Raw genomic sequence first — 17,938 nt, forward strand, 5'->3', positions numbered from 1 at the left:
GCAACATATACAGTAACAGTATAGGAAAGTTAAACATAAAAATCAAGGCAAGGGATTTCTGCAGTACCATGCACGCTTAGTTGTAGACCATTAGGAATTGGGAAGTTGGCCTCCAGACAGGCCTAGGGCCCTAAAAAATTATGTCTCCAAATACTACAAATTCACACCTCCCCTCACATAACATGCTTTTTCAAGCTTGCATTAACCTCACAAATATCATTTACTGCAGAGTTCTCTTCAACAGCTCCTGGTCCATCAAATTGCTGTTCAGGAAGGCTTCAATTTGTCTTAAAAACAAAATGTTAGTGTTATTTAAAACTCTCTGGTGAGTCTACAATTGATTACTGGAAAGTTAACTCACTGCTGCTGGTGTTTGAAGTGTGTTTCACCATGGATGTCAAAATGTCCTACTAAAATTGACGAGGAAGATATCTGAGAACGCATAGAAAACATGACTTTTTTTTGCTCTAAAGCATTAACCATAATTTTCATGACAAAAAGAACCCTTCTCATTTACTTCATTTCTAAAGGAAATGCTTTCGGTACAAGATACTTTCGAACTTCTGGTTCATTCCTTCTAGCAAACCTCGCAAGCATAGTCAAATAATTTCCAAATTGTAAGCCAATCAAGTGACATCAAAGGTTGTTCCAAGTATTTTTGTTTATTACAAGCAAGGTTTTGAAGCTTAGCTTAGGCTTTTATTGCAAGAAAATGCAGAACATAATTGTAACTGTTTCTACTCACCTTCCCAATACTGAAGCACATTTGGCATATAAAGAACTGTATTGTTGTTTTTGTAGTATGCTTGAAGGTTAGGCGAGCCTCCAGCCTTCCTTACCACTTGCCATGTCATGCTTTCATAAGTTGGTGCATCAGTACTGCACACGAGGCTCAAAGTGTCTTTTTCTGACATAGTTGAGTTGCCTGTTATTGTCACATTTGCTGCAAAGAAAAATATGTTCAATTATACTTCAAATCATTCCATTTGATGTCATGGTTCAAGAGTTTATCTCAAATGTAATTTGGTGTTATTCGCTTTGTGTGATACATAAACAAGTGAAAGGTCGATATTACCGCAAATGATGACCTAGATGTAAAAATGAAATGTAGTACAAAAAGCCATTAAATATTGGCACCTACTCCTAAGTCAAGCTGGAGAGTCTGGTTTTCCCCTTACATGCAGGTGCAGATTTAAGAATTGTTTTGTGTCAGTGGTGTAGGACTTACTGAGAATTAAGAGAAGGCTGCAGATTGTTTTCTTTTTTCTGCTGATAAAGTGATGTCCACTGGCTTTAACAGGTTATATTTCCGATTTTCATAATTAAAATTACCAGACGCGTTGAAACAGAGACGATGGGAGCACTCTCCCGATACATTGATAACCTACCTATTTAACTACTGTGAATATTGACCTATGGAGCCTGTATGAGTATTTTAAAATTACCCTGGGAAGAGTGATAACACATTGGATGAAATTGGGACAATTGTGAGAAAATCGAATTTAATGCCCTGAGGAAGTCATTGGGAGACTGTTCCCGTGACGAAACACGTGTTGGCTTTGGTTTCTTTGGCTACGCTTGCTGTACAATGTATTCTTGATGAACTATGGAATGATGAAACCTTGAAGAAGAAGATAAAACAAGAAAAAGAAATAAAAAAGACTGTCGAATATCTTGAAAAACGGATATTTTGATTCTTTTCTTCATAATTTTGTGTGATTGTGCTCGGGGACTGTATCATTTTGCTTGTATTCTCTGTTTACAGAGAAACCATGGGGACGCCAGTGGCCGTTTTTCCCTTGTTCCCTAGAGCCACAGATTTGAGGCAGAAAAGATAAAAATAAATAGTGTTGCGCACTATAAACCCTTCTCGAAAATTGTGTCTGGCAATGTTGGGTTCGTTGGATAGGAAGAGGATGAGTTGGGTGTCATCTGCGTATAACATAATGTTTAGTCCGTAGGTTCTAATGATGGGGCGAGCGGAGCCATGTAGACGTTAAAGAGCCCTGGAGGACTCCTCAGGTGGTTGATGAAGGGTGTGAGAGGAAAGGGGGGAGTCTGACCCGCTGCATTCTTCCAGAGAGGAAGGAGTGGATCCAGTTGAGGGCCTTGTTTTGAATCCCTGCATCGTGGAGTCTGTGTATTAGGGTGCGGTGAGAGACTGTGTCGAACGCCGCTGAGTGGTCGAGGAGGATGAGGGCTGCTGTTTTTTTTTTGTCCAGTAGGGTGCGGAGGTCATCTGTTGCGACAGGGAGGGCAGTTTCCGTGCTGTGTTTTTTTCTGAAGCCGGATTGGGAGGAGTCGAGGATATTGTGCTCCTCGATGAATGTTGCGAGTTGGCTGTTGATGGCTTTCTTGATGACTTTTGCTGAGAAGGGGAGCAGGGAGATGGGTCTGTAGTTTTTGAGGTCGGTGGAGTCTGCCGAGGATTTCATGAGGAGGGGGTTGATCTCAGCGTGTTTTCAGTCATCAGGGAACGATGCGGTTGCCAGGGAGCGGTTGATGGTGTAGCCGAGCATGGGTGCGATAGTGTTGGTGGCTCTGTTGAAAATGTGGTGGGGCAGGGGTCCGTGGGGGCCCTGGAGTAGATTGAGTTCATAGTCTTCAGTATGCCTTCGGTGGTGAGGGCTGTCCAGTTGTCGATCAGTCGGTGTCGGGGTGTTTGGTGAGGGTTCAGTGTGTTGGTTGTCCTCATCGAAGTTGTCGTAGATGCTCTTGATTTTGTGGCGAAAAGGTTCTCAGTTTGTCGCAGAGGTCTTGTGAGGGTCTAATGTCGGTGGACTCGCTGGAAGGTTGGGTGAACTCCTTGATGATGTTGAAGAGTTATTTGCTGTTGTGTGCGTGGGTGGAGATTCTGTCTTCGATCGCTTTTTTCCTCGTTTTTCTGATGAGTTGGTGGTGGACTTTGGTGGCGGCTCTGAAGTTGTTGTGGGCTTCTGTGGATTTGGGTTTCCTCCAGTCCTTTTCTAGGCGGTGGGAGATGCATCTGAACTCTCGAAGTTTGGTGGTAAACCATCTAGCTTTCTTGGCATGGATGTTGTTGTTTTTCTTGAGGGGGGCTAAGGTATTGGTAATGTCGGTGATTCATCTGTGCAGGGTTTGGGCTGCGACATTGGGGTTGTCGTTTTTCGAAACGGTAGGGATTGCTGAGTGATGAGGTTAGCTGGTCGTCAGTGATTCTGGTCCAATTACTTTGTGGGAGCAGGTGCTGATATCTGTGGATGGTAGGTGTTCTGAAGGTAAAGTGGATGCATCGATGGTCGGTCCATGGGAGTTCGGTGGTGGGGCTGAAGGTGATGGAGTTTCCTTTTGTGAAGAGGGGGTCGAGGGTGCGTCCTGCTGAGTGCGTGTCATGATCTGACGGAGTCCAATGTTGGGGAGGTTGTCTAGGAGGGATGTGGTGCTGGGGTCCAGTGGAAGTTGAGGTCTCCCAGCAGGGTGTAGTTGGTGGATGCGATGGGCTGCGGGGAGATGATGTCCGAGATGGAGTCGGCAAAAGGTCTGTGGGCTCCAGGGGGTCGGTAGATGAGTGTTCCTTGGAAGGTGGTGGTGGTGGGGCTGGCCAGTATCTTGAAGTGACGGTGTTCCATCAGGTCTGTGGACTCGTCGGGGAGTGTGCTCAGGCGGAGGGTGGATTTGCCAATGAGTCTATGACGTTTAAAATGTATCTCATATGGAGAACAATTATGCAGGTTTTATATGACATTAATACCAATTAAATATTAATATAGGTAAATATTATGACAGTTAAATATTAAAATAGTCAAATATTATCATAAATACTTATTAGAAGGAGAGAGGAGAGAGAGTTTGCAAAAGGAAATCAAAAAGAACATCATGAAACATATAATGTATAACATTTGAGCAGGTATTCAAGTATATAAGCACATACCTAATTGATGTCAGATAACATTTTGCAATATGAAGAATATAACCAAGTAAGATTTTGCAGACAATATACACAACAAGACAGCAAGGGATGTTTAAAGATGCACTGACTTGCTAGTCACTAAATACTTTGCACCAATAGTAATACTGGGTCTGGATGCCCACCTTCAGGGTCCGCTGCCAAAAGACCCAATAATTATAACACATTGTTTTCAAGTACAATTTTGCAGAATAATATGAGAATAGTTAAACTATCATATGTGCATGTTAGGAGACAGAAGAGGGAGGGGAGGGTTCGGGAAGGTGATATAGTAAAATAAAGACATTATATAGCAAGTAATGCATAACAGCATAAGTATATTTTCAGGTACTCATCCCATCGTGGCTTTGGTAGACCATAAGGTAGTTCCCTTACATCTGCTCTTCAATATTAATCAGGTAAATAGTGAGTCAAAATTCAGGAAATACCCTTTTCAGATGATGATGGGTCTTTAGAGGAGAGCTTGATTATTCCCTGTCTCTTTCCTGCATGAGAGCATCTACTGCTTGAAGGACGTGTGCTCGATCTCCCAGGGAGCGTGCATGTCGGTCTGGTTCTCTTCCCCCACTTTTGGGACCAACCTGGGTTGCGTTGAGTTCCACCAGAAGATGTCTTAGAGTTGATTGAAGGAAGTGGAGTTTGAAGCTCAGGTATAGACTCAGCACAATCCATATTTTGAGTAGTAAGATTATATAAGATTTATCGGAGATCTTTTTGATTAAAGAATTCTTTGGCAAAGCCATCCTTAGTAATCCGCAGACTTGCTGGTTCAAAGAGGCCATATTTCATGTCTAGGTGACAAAAGCAGAGTTGAAAAGAGAGAAAGGCTTTTGAGCGTTCATTTGTTTATTTTGAAAAGTCTGCTGCCACTCGAATCTCATGAGCCTCAAATGTAAATGGACCATGGGAACGAACCGCACTGATTAATAGGTAAGCCTGCTCGTGTCGCAGACAGCAAACAATAAGTGTGCATGGTCGTACGTTTTTCCCGCCTTTGAAGGGACCAATGTGATGTGCGTACGGATTTAGTCTTAGCCGTAAGAGCAGATATGGACGTCTCCTTTCCCTTTAAGCTTCGTCCTAAAGCAGAAATATCCTGGATTATCCACTCTGTAATAGAGTCTGGTGCAGTTGCCATCACAGTGATAAATGATTTTTGAGTTGAGGGAGTGATATTCCAAACTTTTGAGGCGGAGCAGCCCTGGTTTAGAGCTTCAGAATAGAGGGGCTGTTTTAGCGGATTTACCAGTCACTTTACCAGGAGGCATTCCCAGTCATTCCTGTTTTAGATCCTCTAATAGGTAAGTGATTCTCTTATCTGGGGCCTTCAATGCAGTAAACGATAAATGTGGATATTTGTGGTGCTAACGAAGGAGAGAATGTTAGTCACTGTGCCAAAAAAGGTTAAGACTGCATCCAATAAGTATAAAAGACACAAAAAGAAACCTCCTTCTAAAGGAAACAAAACAGCCTATATTTTCCTCAGGGGTGTGTATGATTGATTTCAGCCTTATCTTGGCTAAATAAATAAAGAATAAAGGTGGGACCTTCAGTAATAGGTACTGTTGAAAGAAAGCGAAGAATAGTCCCTGGAGAGAGTCAGGCCATATCTTTGTAGTCTTCTTACTCCAGTAGAGCTGTCTTTACTGTCAAATATTTTCGCCTTTGATGGGTAGACCGTCAGTAGAAGTAGGTCTTGAAGCAGCTACCAAGGGTTTGGAACACTGCATGGCATCTGACCCGGTCTGTTCTGTCTGAAGCAGAGGATATACCAAGGGCACCGAGCTTTGTTTGCTTTTATTAATACAGCACTCCTGTCACCTAATACTGAGGAGAATTCAAAACAGAGTCGCCTGCAAGAAAGAAATTGCCTAAAGAGGCAAATGCTGCTCCAGAGTCGTCAGAATAGAGGAGCCTAAATCCAGAAGTTGGGCTCAGTGAGGGGCTCATAAACATCTCAGATGCCCTTAATGGCACAGGGTTATTTTTGCCTAAAAGCGACTTGGATATAGTCTTGAGGAAGAACACAGTGGAAGCAAGTCACTGAGCTGACATGTTACTTTGAAGCAGTGCACTCCCCTCACCTGACATGGAGGAGAACTGCCCAAAGAACTGCAAAAAGCCCCCAAAAATACGAGTGACCAGGAACACGAAGCAGCAGCATGGAGCACAAAACAGCCAGCTCCTGTCACACAATGGCAGCGCACCTGATTCAAAAGCAGCACCAGCTCAGTCAGCTCTGCCTCATTGATGTTACAATGTTTCGCCTGACTCTAGGCATCACACTCCCCTCACCTGAGATCGAGGAGAACTGCCCAAAAGAGAAGCGCACAAAAAGAGAAGTGCCGCCTCAGAGTTGTCCCTTTTCACCTGACCAAGATTACGAAGCAGCAGCAAAGAGCATGAAACAGCCTCAGGCGCTCCTGACACGCGATAGCAGTGCGCCTCGTTCAGGGGCATAACACAGGCCCCCGCAGCCCCTGCAGTGCGGGAGGGCCCCGCGCTCCAGGGGCCCCCTCACTCATGAATTAAGTGGTACGGGCACGACACGGCCTCTTCATTTATTAAACAGTTGGTGCGCATGCGCACACCCGGCCCAGCTGGGCCTCTAAGGCTTTTCATAAGTAGATGGCGCGCAGTTGTCGCCGCCGCCGCAGGCCTGTGAAAGAAAGTTTGGAATCTGATGCCCCATGCCTGCAGGGCCTCTCCAGCCCCGCAGGTCAGTACTGGAGGAGACTCACCTGAGGAGAAGTGACTGTTGTAGCATGACCAGAGGAATCTGCGGGCAGCAGCTGGCCTGTTAAGTGCTGCTGCAAGCCTCACAAGTAAGTGACAGAGACAGTGTCACTGTGAGATAGTGCAGCGGAGTGTTAATCCAATCCACATATTAACCTTTTAGCGCGATCCAGTGGCGTAACGAAACTTGAAGGGGCCCCCCTGCAAAGTACATACAGGGAGGCCCCACACTCCTGATCAAGTTGGAAGCTCTCAGGCCACGGGCCTGCCAGTGCTGGAGGGGCCTCCGCGGAGCTCGGGGTCCTGCCAAACCACTGGGGCTGCAGGGACCTTTGTTATGCCACTGCTTTTCACCATTGTCATATTATAGATGTGGGTGCAGCAGAAAAAGGAAACTGGTAGCCACATTGAATATGTGCCACAAACAAAGAGGCACACTCCAAATTTACACCCTCAATGAAAGGGAAACAGTGATCCCAGGAACTCGTCAGGCATTTTACTAGAGATAAGTTGAATCACATACTCTCAGAGTCAGAGATGGAATCAGGCGGTCTGGTCTGCAAGAGAAGAGTTTGTACCTGCACTGAGAGAGCTATTTTTAAGCTTTACCTAGAAAGGACATGCACTGTCTGTGCGCGACATATTGTTTCACACAGTAGGCTTACGCCCCCCGCCCAATAGCTTACCATTTGTTAGCCTGAGCGTCGTTCTCATTTCCTTTGCACACGTGTGCCACATCATGCAGGCATTATGTCTTCTTCTTGAGTTTGGCCCTCCCCTGGAGCACAGTCCAAGTATTTGTGTCCATCCACTGCTTACGTTTATGGGGCTACTTTTGTATTTGTGCTCAGGCGCTTGTGTTTTCAGTCCGTCTCCAATATCACCATCTATGTAGCTTTTATTCCCTGCCATCAGTTCCCCTTCCATGTTGCTTCTTTTCTCTCCTACACTCTACCAAGTACTTTACTCCACTGCACTCTATGCCACTTTGCTCTTCTCTGCACCAATCTACTCTACACCTACTGCACTCTACACCACTGCACTTTACTCTTTACCACTGCACTCTACACCACTGTACTCAACACCACTCTGCTTTACACTACTGAACTCTATGCCTGCCAATCTACTCATCACCACTCAACTCTATGCACTGCCCTCAATGCTGCTGCACTCTACGCCACTCTTCTCTGCACCACTCTACTCTATGCTACTGAAATCTATGCCGCTACACTCTAAAAAACTGCACTCTATGCCACTGCAGTCCTCTCGGTGCGACAGCACTCTACACCACTGCTCTGTTCACCACTCTATTCTATGCCTCTGACCTCTATCTCACTCTACTGTACTCTGCCCCATTCCATGCCACTGCACTCAACACCACTGCACTCTACTCTGCACTACTCCACTCTACGACACTCTAGTCTACCCACTCCGGTGTCTGGAATGAAGTCTCATTTCTTTTTTACACGGTTAACAGAAAATGAGGCTCCAGTCCAGACACCGACCCTTAAAGCAGCTAGCTGATCGCTCTGCCGCTAAAAAGCTAATTTGCATTATGTAGGCCAGAAAACCCTGAGGCCCGCTCTTGTTTCTCAACAGGTCATTAATATGGCTGTTATGCAGATTAGTATTGCCTCTTCCGCAGGTTGGTCAGGGCGTTCTCCGTTGTGGAAGCAAGTTCCTGGGCTGGAAATTGCCTAACTTCCTTTACTCATAGGATGCAAGCATACATCCAGGAGGAAAACTTTCCCTTGCACAGACTTCACTTGAGTCCAGCGTGACAGGAAAACAAGGGTCGGTAAATAGAGACACCTAAACAGTCACTGAAATGTTATGCGCTTTTACTACGCATAAGATGATAAAACCTCTATGTCTATTAAATATTCTAATCATATTGCTCGTTTTTGTAGGTTAGTTGATCTCTGTTGCACCACTATGAAAGGTTACTGACAACCAGTAACACAATTAACTTTTCTCTGTAATTAAATGTGTGGGTTGGCATTTTGTCACTGTTTTCCCTTCTTTTTTTGTTATCATCACATTGGACAACATGTGGCTGTTATATTGCAATAATGTGATTTAATAATTAAGGGTGCCACAGCTCATGTGCCGCCACATCTAGTCAAGTGACATTGGACTTCTTTATGCAAATAGCTGCTTCACTCTCTTTCAGCAGTAGACTATTGCCTCAGGGAAAGCACAGGTTGTTGTGGCCAAAATTGTTGGTGTATGCAGTGATGGTGCCACGCACTATAAAATTCACATCTCCACCGCTCAAACTAATTTCATATATCCCTATACAAATTCACTACCAATCCTGTTTGGGTTCTGGAGTAACGTGCTACTCCTCGAAAAGCACTTTGATACCTCATCAGGGATTTTGTATGAAGGCGTTTCTACTTAGCCTGCGCTGCGCCATGTTTATTGTGGTGCAGTTTCTATGCCCTGTAGGTGTGCATCTTCAAAGGATGGTGGGGCTTAGAAATGGCCCGTTGTCCTCTGCGGAAGGGAGGGATACACACAGCACATAACCATCTACTATACAATGAGAGGCTATATTGTGCTATGACTGAGTGCTCTTTCTTTTCTGGTACTTTGCAGCTTTGTGCCATTTCTGGTGTTTTAAGATCTTCTTAGATTTTCTTGCCGCTCAAATGGATGTAATTTCTGATGTTTGTTTCGATCGTCTTCATTTTGCTTGCAAGAAAGTGTCACTCATAGTCGTTGAAATGTCACTCATAATTACACAGAAATTATAAAAATGTCACACATGGCAATCTGAAACTTTGGCAACTATGCTCCAATTTGACTGTGGCTCTCTCTCGAGCGTGCCCGGCATCCTCACACCCCGTGGCCTTGCCAGGAACTGCGCACACACCCCTCACACTTTCTAGAGAGTAGAAGGCGGGCGCCTCTGCGCTGTAGGTCACGTAGTTTCCGTAGTAGCCCTGCGCAGACGAGTAGGGGCTGCAAATGGTTTACTCTCTTGGGGGCTTCCCTGTCACACGGTTTCGTAGCTTGATAGTTGAGATGAGAACTTCGGTGCGCAGGTTCCACAGGTAACACTTAATCACGAGACACAGTGCCCTCTCTGCATTGATAAAATGGTACAGGTGCCCCTTCTTAATTGTCTCCAGGTCTCCACACCCCTCTCCTCCCCACTCCCTGTGAGGATATCTATGACCCGGGTCATGTGATGTCTTTTATGGTTTGAGTAGCTACAGATGGGCATTACGAAGGCCCCTTGGCTACCCTCTCCACGCAGTAGCATTGGAGCAGGCAAATAAAGCTATGTTGATGTTCAGGAGGGTGGGCACTAGGCAAAAGTCTGGGGGTGCACTTTGGAGGAGCAACAGGGAGGGGCGTACCACTTCCATGCACAGGGGTCGTGTTTGTGCCTGCTTTCATGTTCCAGGGTACAGGGCTTTATCAATTTACATATGAACACACCAGTCTGTTCAGAGGCCGTTCCTGCGTTTGCTTGGTCTGGGGGCCAGTGGGCTTTGGAGATGGGCTGCAGAACAAACAATGGTCTTCAAGGCACTAGCAGCTTAACCCCTCTGCATGTGCCTCCTTGGCAGGTCACTCGAGTGTGGCCCAGATTAGGGTTTGATAGAAGCCACTGAGGAGGGAGGTGCTGGGCTGGCCTGGATTATTTCCCGAGTTATTAAAGCTACAGGACTCTTTTTACTCACAGGCAGTGTCCAAAGTGGGCCTCTTGATGCTCGATACTCCATTCAGTACAAACTCGTAGGGCCAGTGTAGCCCAGAGGCATTCTGTGTATGCAAACTGCGCGCGCATGGCAAGGACCGAGGCGCTTAAAAGGACAGAAGCGTTTTTCTGAAGTGAGAGAGGTAATTTAGGGGAAGACAGAAGGTTTAAGGAAGGAAGGTAATTTAAGTGAAAGAGACATTTCACTGAAGAAATTAAAAGGGTGGCGCTTTAAACAAGAGAGGCGCTGCAGGAATTGGGTATTTAATAGACATTTGGTTTAAAGACGAGTGACACTTAAGAAAAAGAGGTGATGTAAGATAGGTCTCTGCTTGGAAGAGAGTATGTGATATAATGGAAAGATGCTGGGCGAATGGAATAATGAGGTGTTTCAAATAAGGCATGTGCCTTAAAGTAGAACGGTGGTGCTATGCTGGACAGAGAGGCTTTTCATGAGAGGCACCTTGAGGATGGGTGAGGTCATGAACAGCAGATTCAGAACACCATACTTTCAGGTAGGAGACCTCGACATAGTAAGGCCTTGAGGGGATCCAGGCCTGGGTGGGAGTAGATTAGAACAAACACAAGGAAGGAACGCATCCAACAAGCAAATAAAATAAATTAAAATAGAGTCAAGGAACAAAAACCGTCTGGTTTTGCTAAAACTCCAATTTTTATTTTAAGGCTTTTTCTATGAAATTAGATCATTTGTAATCACTGTTCTAGATGCTTTATTGTCTGTACCCAGGCCCGAAAGTCTGTTGAATAAGCATCAACAATCTGCTGCAGGACAAAGCCCTCCCTTGGAGAAGGAGGTGCCTTTTCTTTGATGGAACTGTCCTTTTTTAAGGCTCAATGCTCTTTGATTGCATTGAGAAATGTGTTGAACACTATGTGAATGGGGTGGTCCATTGATAGATGAATCCCCACACTCCTATTCAAACATAGGGACGTGCTGTAGACATATGGGGCCAGATTCACAGTATGAACTTAAGACTAAATCCTAAACGTACTACTATTTGGTATTCACAGAATGCACTTACTACTTTCGGGATTCACAAAGTGGACTTACTACTTTCGGGATTCACAGAATGAACTTCCTACTTTTGGTATTCACAGAATAGATTTAAGACTACTAACTTTACGTCCACACTCCGTAAATTGGAGGCAGAGCTTCTGGCTCGGAGGTGGGTATTTAGCTATGGCTGAAATCTCCGCCTCCGGCCCGGAAGTTCCGCCTCCAAACCGCAAGCTCCACCTCCGGGCTGTAAGCGCCGCCCCCAAGCCGGAAACTCCGCCTCCAGGTCGGAATTTACGGCCCGAGTGCGGACGTAAAGTTAGTAGTCTTAAATCTATTCTGTGAATACCGAAAGTAGTAAGTTCATTCTGTGAATCCCAAAAGTAGTAAGTTCACTTTGTGAATCCCAAAAGTAGTAAGTGCATTCTGTGAATACCAAATAGTAGTAAGTTTAGGATTTAGTCTTAAATTCATTCTGTGAATCGGGCCCATGGATTGCATTGGGTAATCTGTCCCAGCACAAATATTTTTCCCTTTATTGAGCCTTCAGACATGTGCTTTCTCAGGATGTCAGCCATGTAGCATAAAGAAGAGAACGACCTGTCAGGAGCACCTCACTGATTCCTTGCCTTAAACTCAGAATTTTGATTTTAAATACAGTCACCGGAGAGAGATTACTTTCTTGCCTCTGGATTAACACAAATTGTCCAATGAGATTTTGTTTGCCATTCGGGGTCTCTAGATTTTCCAAATGGTAAGGCTTTAACATTTAGAATGTGAGTTGACCTTATCGTGCCCCAGTGCTGCCTTAGTTTCTAAAATTGGAATACCCTTGGAATATCCTTCTGCATATATTTGTAGTGAAGTTGAGGATTCTTATCTAGAAAATTTCCAAATTACGACTACCATGAACAACAATTCAAATGGACCACGTTTTGCTGCCTACAAGAGACCCACTTCTACAGGGCTGGACTGGCCCTACCGGACATTGGGCGTTTCCTCAGGAAGCTTGAAGGGTGGGGGTCGGTTATTCAGAGGAGGGGGCTGGTTTTGCAGCAGTGCTCCAATATCAGCTCCCAGTAACAAAAGCGGTAAGCAAGCCTTTCCAGCCTCCTGGAGCCAGGCAGTGCTTCCCCAAGGACTGGTCAGAGAAAATTGCCAGGGCAACATGGTTCACAGTCCGGACCGGCACTTCAATTTAACAGGGACGTCACGCCCTATAAAAGTATATTGCCTCTACCCGAGAGCTGCAATTCACATTAGCACAATTTCCCACATTCCTTATATAAAACCAAAGCACAGATTATTGGGATCATTTCCCAGACTTCTGCTGCACGCCGGCCATCAGCAAAGGTATGTGTTTGTTGATTTCAGAAAATTACATAATTTTGGTCTTTGGCTGGTTAGAATATGCTATTTAATCGATCAACTGTAGAGCTGTGATATAAATGTAAGTTGAAACTTCATGGCTGTTGTCCATCTCACGAACGTGAGTATGTAGTTTACATATGTGGTGTTTACTAGAGTTTCTGAAATACCTACTGTGTGACACTTTTACTTTATCTCACCACACTCAGTTTAAAGCTGGACTTTCTACCTCAAGGCACCTAGCTGACCACTTTGCAGACCCCTTACATCTGTAGCACTACATCAGTCACCTATCACCTGTATGATGATTCTTCTACAACACGATAAATAACCCATTTGTCATCTCTAATGCAGACAAAGAAGCCTAACAGAAAAATACTCTTATTATATGTAAGTGGTGGTTCCATCCAAATGCCGATCCTATTTTCTCCCTTTAAATGGAACAAGCAACCTCATTCTCCCGTAATGTGACTGGAAAGGTACTGCAAAGGAGATCAAAATTAAGGGATAATCAATGATGTGAAGTGTTTTAGGTCTTAGTAAATCAAAGTCATCTGAGGAATCTGTCAAACTTGCCATTGTTTACTTTTAGCAGACCTTGGATAGTGGTTTGTTCAGAAAGGTTGGTGCTTGACACCAATCAGGCGGAAGCACCACCCACAAATAGTTGGAACCACTTTAGCTCCACTCTGAATCCAGGAATGGGTATATAGCTGCTCTTGGAGTAATCATATGGTGTAATCTTTGTCCACAAAAGTTAATTGCAGAGATTGACCATGATTGGATAGAAGTAATTCCCAATCATCAGATAATTCACTATATCCAATCCATTTCCTGTCCAGTGACTGGTCTGTATCTCTGATGATATCGAATATGACATATTCAGCTTTTATATCACATTGAAGGAAGGAAATCTGAGAAAGTTCAGAATCCGTAGGAAAATCCACAATTGGCAAACAACACTCTGGCCCCAGAGATAACCCTAATATGGGTAAACCCAGTCCTGGATTGCTTGTATTCCAGTTCAGGGAAGACCGAGCCTGGCAGTTCGGGCTGGACTGTTACCACTGGAGTGTAGTCAAGACTGATTCGTATATGGCTGAGTCCAAACTGAGGTGGAGAAGAGTCTAGCCGGTGGCAGAGGCTGGCTCTATCTGCTTGCGCTGTGCTCAACTACTATCACACAGTAAGCGCTGATTGTATAGCGTGTTTTTAACTTTAGCGATTCTAGGCTAAATCTTAAAATTTTGTGTGTAATAATTTCTGTAAACAATTTCTGACTGCATCTCACCTCTGGGCTGATTCTAAAAGCTTCGGTGACTACGCATTCCGCCTACTCCCGCCCCTGTCCGCCGCATCCATTTCTGGGCATTTGATGCGGAGGGTGAGGAGGAGCCTAGCACTTCCGGGCTCAGGGCTGCCAGGTCAGCGCTCTAGTTGCCCCTATCCTTATATAAATGTGCGTTGGCCAGCGACCGCGCAGCGGACGCGTGCAGCGGGCACGCTGGAAGCGTTCCGAAGTCGAGCCAAAGGCAAGCCCGTCTGCGCCCGTCCGCGGCCGGATGGGGCGCGGGGCCATAAATCCTGGTCGACCAAAGCCCCCCGATGTACGGTATGGTAGACAGGAACTGTTGGATCTCTGTCCTACTATCACCCTACCATATAAACATACCATGGAGGCAGTATCGCTGCACAGCTGCTCAGTGTGTCCTTTTATTCCTGAGGCCGCTCCAACTAAAGCGCCCTCTAAAGGGCAGATAAAGGCTGCACTGATAAACTGCAGATCCCTCAGTAAACATTGCATTCAAATTTATCACCTACTTGAGGATGATGCACTCGACATCCTGTTTTTGACTGAGACCTGGTTAGGAGAACACTCAGACCCTGACATTATAGAGGCCATGCCACCTGGCTATTCCCTCTCCAGACTGGACAGGAAGGATGGCAGGGGTGGAGGGATTGCAATCGCAACCAAAGTGCCGATGGAATGCTCCATATCTCCCCTGACGATCGATCATTGTGAAGCAGCCTCTTTCACCAGTTTAATTGGGCCTCAACACTCCCTTTCAGGCATCCTTGTATATAGACCCCCAGGTAGGCTGTATGATTTCACGGCTAGCCTAGTGGAAGCTACAGCTCACCTTGCCATGAGAAAAACCAGATTCATAGTGCTTGGAGACATGAATGTTCATTTTGATGATTCCCTTGACAAAGATGCTTCGGACATCAGGTCTGAACTACATTCCCTTCAGTTAGATCTCAAAAATCAGGACCCCTCACATAGACTAGGACACTTGTGGGACCCTGTACTGGACCGGAGTGGAAGCTCTTCCTCCGCTACCGATACCATGGTCTGATCACTTTTTAATTCCGTTGCAGATCCGGGTATATGAGACTGAGCTTAAAAAAGATAGCGAACATCGCTACCGATGTCGGAAATGGAAAAACTTTTCCCTAGACACCTTTATCCAAAAACTTGAAACTGTAGGACCTCCAGGAGAATCAGTCGGTGAAACTGCTTATAACCAATTACAGAACTGTATTTTAACTGCCCTAGATAGCACCGCCCCTATCCGAAATTTAGTAAACACCAAGAAGGTGAGGAAATCCACCCCGTGGTTCACCCCGGAACTCCAGATAGCTAAATCTGCTTGCAAAAAACTTGAACGAGAATGGCGTACCAACTTTTGCCCGACAGTTAAAACTCAATATAAAAAAGCGCAAAAGGATTATAACAAAAAGATTCGTGCCACCAAAGCATTACATTACAAAAATCGCATTGGGGAAGCAGAGAATTCTTCGAAAGAGCTTTTTAAGATCTTCAACCAAATCTCTGTGGTAACCAATGATAACACGTCCCACAGTGATTCGGTGGAAACGTGCAACAAAATTGCCAAATACTTTGCTGGTAAGATAACTGACATCTATGCCAATTTCTCTGGTAACCTGCCATCGGGTCATGACTTTGTAGAGAATGAAGGTGTCACTCTCACAGAGTCATGCCTACGATGCTTCTCAGTCCCTCCTCCTGTAATACTAACCAACATCTGCAAAAGTATTAAATCGGGTTCCCCCCTGGGATCCTGCTCCTCCTAAGGTACTAGGAGCAAGTCTAACAGTTTTGGAGCCTTACTTTAGACATGTGCTCCAAGTTTCCTTTGCTTCGGCCTGTCTTCCTGTTGAGTGTAAGAAAGCTATTGTACTCCCTATAAAAAAGAAACCCAATGTGAGCCAGGACACCTTGGAAAATTTGCGACCCAACTCTCTGCTACCTTATCTAGCAAAAGTGGCGGAAAAAATAGCCAACAATCAACTTATGGCACATCTTGAATCCAACAATGCTCTCCATAGCTCGCAATCGGGTTTTAGGTCGGGCTACTCCACCGAGACAGCTCTCTTGAGAGTGACCGAAACTTTACGGGCAGGAGCTGACGAGGGTCATACCATGGCACCTATTATGCTGGACCTCAGTGCCGCGTTTGACACTGTAGCACATTCCATCCTGCTACAGTGTCTAAACAAAGCCGGGGTCACCAAGGCGGCACTGGGTTGGTTGAAAGCGTTCCTCACCGATCGCTGCTTTCAGGTTCAGAGAGGCACTCACCTCTCAGACAGCATAGCCTTAGAACAGGGGGTACCTCAGGGCTCTGCCCTGAGTCCCACCCTGTTCAACCTTTATATGGCCCCGCTGGCAGAGGTGGTTCAATCGTACGGCATAGAATTAGTCTCCTACGCCGACGATGCCCAACTGCTTATCTCCCTGTCCCAAGCTCCCACCATAGCTGCTGACAACTTTAAAACCTGTATGCAGGATCTTGCAGGTTGGATGACTCAACACTGCCTGAAGTTAAATGTCTCCAAAACTGAGGTTTTAGTAATAGGAGGTATGGATGCCAGCTGGACCAAAGAATGGTGGCCATCCTGTCTTGGGCCGCTACCCACTCCTTGTAAGGAAGCAAAGATCCTGGGTATCTGGGTTGACCCCAGACTTTCTTTCGATAGCCATGTCCATAAAGTTGTAGGGAAATGCTTCGGGGTTATGAAGACCCTCAACCGCACTCTGGACCTACTTCCTCTTGAGGCCAGACGAACCATGACTCAAGCCCTAGTGACCTCACGAATAGACTACGGCAATGTGCTACTCCTAGGAACTACGGAATATGAACATCAGGAGACTGCAGGTGCTCCAAAACACGGCAGACTACCCAAAAGAGCAGCCTCCAAACCTACCCTGGCCACTCTCTATTGGCTGCCTATAAAAAAGAGAATCCTATTTAAAGCGCTTCTCATGTGTTATAGGATCACCTCGCATAAAGCTCCCTCCTACCTGACAGATCTGGCCATCCCCTACGAGTCTAATAGAACCCTTCGCTCTAGGGGAACAGGCTTGCTTAAAATTCCCTGCATAAAAAAGCCAGAATGGGAGGCCGCTCCTTTCGTGTGTTGGCAGCCAACAAATGAAACTCTCTCCCTACGAGCATTAGGCTAGCGGACACTGAAACTAAATTCAGAAAACTTTTGAAAACTTTTGAAAACCTACCTATTTTCCCTCTAGTTTCTGCTTTCTCTTTCTCTGACTCTCTCTCCACAGCGCGGGGACACGCCGGGATGCCATATGTAGGACATGTATGCTCAGACAATGGTCCTGTGAAAAATTTGCTACTAGAACTAGCTAAAATGAGTCCTAAAAAGGATGAAAATGGTCCTGGGATTCGGCCTCAAGTAATTACCAGTGGCTGAGATTAAGTCAAGCATTCCACTCATAATTTTTTGTATACATCAGACACAATTGTACCATCAAGAGGCAGTGTAAATGGAAAACACACTGTGCTGTAAAGTAATGCAGTTTCATGTAGCATCAAATAATCAATCAACAATTAGCCTCACTAAACCGTAAGCTCTTACTAGTTTAAATATACACCACACGTTTGGCTGGGTATTGCTTCCTCCCTCCTTCCTCTCTTCAGCCAACCACCCATAGTCCTTTCTTTTACTAGGTGCCAAGAAGGAAAGCTGCTGGCATTTTAATATGCTCACTGCATAGGGCTGTGAGTATTCATAATAGGACTTCCCAGTAAAGCGAATGAGTGCAGGAATGCACTGAGTAGACCAGTATCAGGCCAGTCCATCGAGCCATCGATTAGAAACTTCTGCTATGTTTAACAGACATGTGGTT

At 45.3% G+C, this 17,938-nt stretch overlaps 1 protein-coding gene across 1 annotated transcript in view; it reads right to left on the bottom strand.

The window, feature by feature from the left end:
* Positions 1 to 17,938, bottom strand: part of LOC147707026 (uncharacterized) — a 686,292-nt gene that overhangs the window by 260,769 nt on the left and 407,585 nt on the right. Inside the window, exon 11 of the mRNA XM_086925617.1 lies at positions 746 to 943. Within this exon, the coding sequence (XP_086781743.1) occupies positions 746 to 943 (198 nt within the window). The remainder of the gene's footprint in view (positions 1 to 745; positions 944 to 17,938) is intronic.

This window comes from Lissotriton vulgaris, chromosome 6 (genome assembly GCF_964263255.1).
Source record: "Lissotriton vulgaris chromosome 6, aLisVul1.2, whole genome shotgun sequence".
Taxonomy (NCBI): Eukaryota; Metazoa; Chordata; class Amphibia; order Caudata; family Salamandridae; genus Lissotriton; species Lissotriton vulgaris.